The 6,000-nt window shown below is 40.7% G+C and overlaps 1 protein-coding gene across 1 annotated transcript in view; it reads right to left on the bottom strand.

The window, feature by feature from the left end:
• Positions 1-241: 241 nt before the first annotated feature.
• The window catches only part of LOC114286384 (nigrin b-like), a 29,481-nt gene continuing 23,722 nt past the window's right edge, over positions 242-6,000 (bottom strand). The window contains exons 4-5 of the mRNA XM_082913119.1: positions 1,198-1,250; positions 242-1,149 (exon numbers count right to left, since the gene is read on the bottom strand). Of these exons, the coding sequence (XP_082769245.1) occupies positions 424-1,149; positions 1,198-1,250 (779 nt within the window). The 3' untranslated portion in view covers positions 242-423. The remainder of the gene's footprint in view (positions 1,150-1,197; positions 1,251-6,000) is intronic.

Raw genomic sequence — 6,000 nt, 5'->3', positions numbered from 1 at the left:
CCACCAAAACCAAACTCACCGAATAATCAAATATATTGCAGCTGCCGCTATGTATTACCTCGGAAAATCAGATATAATATATAAAATATATTATACCCAAACCAAACCAAATTAAAATTCTTTTAACAAATCAATTGGTCTCAAACTCCAATAAGGAGGTATACCCAACACTAATATATACTAAAATAGATGCAACATAATAAGAAAAAAGAAAAAAAGAACAAGAACAAGAAGAAAGCCATATGCCAAACGATCAAATTAACCCCCACATTGATCAAGAAATACAAAAAAGAGTCCAAAACGAAAATGCAAAGCAGACTTGTCTGTGGAGGAAGATGAAGGGTAACTATTTATTTTATGCCCTGAAACTAGTTTGAGAATAATTTAAGCATGAGATGTGGGGGTTAGGTAGTTACAGTAGTTTTAGAGTTTTCGCAATTTGTTGTTGTGGTAATCCTCGGCTAGAGCAATATTGCTATTACTACTACTATTAGTCGTGACATTTTTGTCGAGAAGAATCGCAACCATGGTATAGCGCCAGAGTGTAGTAAAGTTGTTTACTATGAGGGGCTCGTCATTGTCATTTTTAAGTTGAACGCTCTTAATGAAGTGTTCTCTATCCGCCGAAAGCTGAATCTGCTTGGACATTTTCGACCATTTGTTCTCCATGCTCGTTATCAAACCTTTTGGTGTAAACATGGTTTGATTTGCTATGCTTTTGCCGACTTGTACCTCAATGTATTGGAACCTTGCCGCTTCCGAGACCATCTGAATGACCACAAGGAGTGGTTCAGCTACGCTCCTACCGTTCCACAACCTTATGATGGCGTCAGCTAGGGGAGTTGGTCCCAGAGGGAGAGAGTTCCTTTCCTTACCTGACCGGTCCTCAAGGCTGACATAATTGCCGGTGAAGGTTAGGTTGGTTTTTTGGGTGCCGACGAATAAATTGCTATATTGAAGTGCCGTAACGTCTTTGAAAAAGTAGGATTTGTTATTTGCACCACTAAAAGCCACCACATAAAGGTTTACCACATCTATTGCCAAGGTGACTGTGTCGCCATTGATGAGACTGACCAGAATGAATCCTTTCCCAACCCGCACTTTACTTTCGGGGTTAAGCACTGGTAGATTATTTACTGTACGGGTTTCCTGTTACACGATTTCTCGCAATTCCCCTATGAAGTTTGCGTATCTGACCCAGGTGGCACCAATCACATTGAAGGAGATGCGGCGATAGGCCTGGACGCCGCCTGCAAATTGCGAGAACAACAATGTATAATATTGCCGCTACCACTCTCATCTTGCTATACTTGCTAGTTGCTATGAAGGTTGATGGCTGCAGCCTCTAGTGTGATACAATATATATTGGCCCTATTTAGCAATGAGTTTTTTTTGGTTTTTTGAACTAAAATAGTATCAAAAGACTAAATAAATTAAAATAGACAATAAAATAAAATATCACATCAAATTTATAATTATTTATTTTTTTATTACAAACATCCCATTTAATTATAAAAAAAAATTTTAATTTTTTTAAACACAATTATTATAACTTATAACACAAATATTAAACACAATTATTATAACTAAACTAAAATAATTAAAAATTAAAATAACTTATTTTCTCACGGTTATGTCGTAAGCATAGATCTTACGGACAATCTATCAAATACAGCAATGTTACATTCCACTAAAAGTGGTGCTCTAAAATACCACGAATGAGTTGGCACCCACTTTTAAAAAAAAAATAAAAAAAGACAAGGCACAAAAAACATTGGGGCAGTGGGTGAGACCCACTGCCACATCATTAGTGGTAGCACTAATTAGTGCTCCCACTCATTTTCCTATCAAATATTGACGCATCATCTATAATAAAGAAAAAGTGGGACACCTTACTTTACACGGAGAAGGAGAATAGTACATCTCTCTAATAACTTGACTTGGGTTAAAATATTTATTTTTTAATTAATTTAAAATAAAATTATAATCAATTGAATACGGATAAACTCGGGCAGTGGTGTAGAATATCCCCTTTTGTTTTTGGGTGGGTGAGATTAGGATGGAGGTGGACCTATTTAGTATTGTGTTTGTTTGTAAACTTAGGAAAGGGATTATGATGGTAGAGAGGATTAAGATGAAGGTTGGAAGGGGGATTGGGATGGAAGAGGTGGAGGTGGAGGTGGAGGTAGAGGTGGTATTAAAAAAATAGTAAGGGAATTAGAAATTTTTTTATTTTTTACATGTTGGATATTTTTTTTTGACATCAATATTTAATTTTTTGTATTTTTTTATTATTTTATATAAAAATAATTTGACAATCCCTACACTAATAACTATCATCAAAATAAACACAATTTTACTTAATCCGTTCATTATCAATTCTCTCATTATTAATCTCTTCACTATTGATTATCTCTATTCTACGTTGAGAACAAACGGGACCCAAGGATTGACAGCATCTTCCCTTTGTCGAACGGTGCCTGTGATCAGGTCGGTTACATCCCCTAAAAAATAAACTTTAAAAGAGGTGTACACACTTGGTAATGAAAAATAAATAAATAAATAAATAAAATAAGATCAAGACCACCATCTCTAGTTCCATTAGAATTTTTATTTTAAAACTCTCAAACATTTTTTTGGACAAACCCAGTCAGAAACTTTAGAAAACTGCGCAAACCGTCTTCTCCGGCAAGCAAAACCAAGACCTCAACTTTCACAGCAAAACCATGACCTCTCAAACATAGTTTGGCAATGACTTTTTTTAGTTGGCTTTTTTGTGTTAGGATTTTTTTAATTTGATTTTTTTAGTCTTGTTTGATTTGATTTTTTTAATTTTTTTTTTACTTTTGTGAGAGAAAAAAATATAATTATTATAATTTAAATGTGATATTTTATCTTATTCACTTATGTAAATAATTTTATATTTTTCTATTTTTTTAAGTCAAAAATCAAATGCCAAACTAAGCTTAAATATTTTATCTTTTTAAGAAAAACTACTTTGAAGAGTCAAGAGCATGTATCAACCGAGCAAATCATGGAATGGGTGAAGTCCCAATCCCACGAGCAGCGTTTTTTGAAATCCTTTTAGCATTCTCAATTTCTCACCACATCAGTAACAATATTGTACGGGAAAGAAAAAAACCTTCTTGTATAATCCTGTTGATCAAGTTCGTGTTCCTCCGTACGACGTCGCTTTACTCCCTAAAAACACAAACGTGAGCTAGCCGGCGGGTGTGATCCGAATACCTCTCCGATGCCTAAGTCAGCAAAATAGACAAATAGACAAAAAACTCTGTGAATTCGGGAATCAAAGTTGTGTTACCTCTCCATAGGTGATGTTATGAGCTTTTATAGGTTCCGCGTGGCACAATCCTAATAGGACTCTTACTCCTCCATGTAGAGTCCTCCTAGGAATCACATTCCTGAAAGATAATGCTTATCTTTCAACACCCCCCTCACGTTTAAACCAAGTGAGATGGTTTTACCTAGGTCGGATGTCAATACGACCGGGATAACATGGCCATGCTAAAGCCGCAGACTAGACCGAGCTCCACCTAGCTCGGTTCTTCCTTTCACTGCGTGTACCTCGGTTCGACATACTCCAACCAGGCTGTTGAGATCATGCTAACCATACTGAGCTAGGACCGAACTAACCCATAGCATGGTTTTGAGGAAGGCTCAACATACTTTGGCTCAATATGGTATGACCGGCCTAACTGTTACCGCGCCGACCATGGTGACCGAGCTAACCACCAAGCTCTTTCGGACCGGACTAACTGCAAGGCTCCTCTGGACCGGGCTAACTGTTACCGCGCCGACCGAGGTGACCAAGCTAACCACCAAGCTCTTCCGGACTAGGCTAACTGCAAGGCTCCTCTGGACCGAGTTAACACTTGCGATCCACTTGCTAAGCTCTTTTTACCGCGGCTGACACCTTTACCTCGACTGACACCTTTACCTCGGCTGATATCTTTACCTTGGCTAACATTGCGGTCAACCAAGTTACTTCGGCTCTTCTCTCCATTTGACTACCTTGCTTGGTAGCTCGGCCATAGCGTTGACCGCCACTAGGAAGTAGCTAAGTCCTGTAGCTAGGTCCCATGGCTAGGTCTCATAGCTAGGCTGCGTAGCTAGGTCCAATAACTTGGTCTCGTAGCTAGGTCTTGTAGCTCGGTCTCGTAGCTAGGTCCTGTAGCTAGGTCTAACAGCTTGGTTCTGTAGCTAGGTGTAGACACCCCATTTTTGACCGACCTTAAGACTCAGACGTCACCAGTTGAGCGCTCGGTGATATTGCATATAGTGCTCGTTCAGAAGTTTGCCTCCGGACTTCCAGACTCTTTCGTACCTTGCCTCGGTTTGCGAACTAGGCTCTGTTTTCTCTGTTTTCTCTTCTCGAAGGGAGGGAGAGGTCTCGTAGATCATCTCTCAGTGGCCGTAGGCTATGTTTCGTGGTCGTAGGCCATTTTTCCCGTTTGGAGCCTGATTTTCGATTTTTCGGAGCCGACGGCCGTGTGCCTCAGTTCGAGACCCCCTAACCACCTCCGTTTGCTCCGGTTTTTGGCGTACACCTTATTTCCTCCCTTTTAAGGAACACTGTGGCCCGAGAGACCGACTTCGTGGTCGAACGCCACCTCCGGTGCTTAACAGCCCATTTTCGGGGCCTCGGTCCGTGCGTTTCGGTCCCCGAACCTCCGTTTTGCATCCGTTTTGGTTCATTTTTGGTGGAGACCTTATTTTCATAGTTAGGAAGCTTGTAGGAGGGTGGGAGGCCAGCAATTGTTCCAAAAAGCCAGCTTTATTCCTTCATCGCTCTCCGACGCCCGTTTTCCTCACTTGAAAGCTAGTGTTGACCACCCTAGAGCCACTTTCTTGAACCTTAAACCCCATATTTGTGATGTACACACCTGGGAGGCCACCAATATTTGGTGGCCGACCAGTAATTGTGCCTGACCCTTTTGACCCCCTCTGAAAAATGGTCTTTTCTCTCTTCTGGTTCACTTTTTCTGGGTTTCAACCACATAGTTGTGTTGTGCACACATGGGAGGCCACTTTTTTGAGGTGGCCGACCAGTAATTCTGCTTGCCCCTTTTGGCCCTTGGTCGGCCGGCCATGGGAGGTGGTCGGCCGGCCACCTGAACCCTCAAAACCTGGCCGGCCATGACCCCCTCACTTGGTTCCTTACAAATCTGATCTCTTTTTCCCCCCAGATCCTGTATCCGAGGGGGACTATTTTGGGGGGAAAATTTGAATTTCATTTCCCCCATTTCCTTGCCTCTCTCCCTCTATAAGACCAGCACCTCTCCACCATTTCTAAGGGTTGACAAAAACCAATTGGAGCCTTGCATACATACATCCCCCATCTCCCTCATTCAACCATCAAACACTCTTGGTTCTTGGACCATTTCTACACCACCTCATAGCACCACACCTCCATACTCCATTCCAGCAACTTGGAGGTTATTTCCAGAGGTTAGGAGCACCATTTCTTCAACCAAAAGCTACTGGTCCATTGGTCTACAAGGGTGAGTCCCATTTTCCCTCTTTCGTGCCTCATTTTGCTTTGTATCTAAGCCATACTTGCTAGCATTTTTGGGCTCCGACCCTAACTGTAAATAGTCATATTTTGAGCCCCTTTTCATGTTTGATTAAGGGTCTTTCTCTGTTTGAGGCCATAAGCTATCACTTGCCTCTTTATCTCTCTTTTAGGCCTTATTTTTGCATAGTATTTTAGGCCTATTTGTGAGTTGTTTTGGACTTTTTCATAAACTGTAAAATAGCTTTTTTTTAGCCCCTCTTCAAAATTGTTGAAGGGCTCTCCTCTATTTCAGACCTCCTTCTATCACTTGCTTCTCTATCTATCTTTTAAGCCAATTTTTGCATAGTATTTTAGGCCTATTTTTGAGCTGTTTTGGACCTTCCCATAAACTGTGAAATATCTTATTTTGAGTCCCTCTTCAACATTGTTGAAAGGCTCTCCTCTGTTTGAAAGCAGAAGCCACC

The sequence above is a fragment of the Camellia sinensis genome, chromosome 2 (genome assembly GCF_055761805.1).
Source record: "Camellia sinensis isolate YWXY chromosome 2, ASM5576180v1, whole genome shotgun sequence".
NCBI classification, from domain to species: Eukaryota; Viridiplantae; Streptophyta; class Magnoliopsida; order Ericales; family Theaceae; genus Camellia; species Camellia sinensis.
This window is presented reverse-complemented; position numbering and strand designations above follow the sequence as displayed.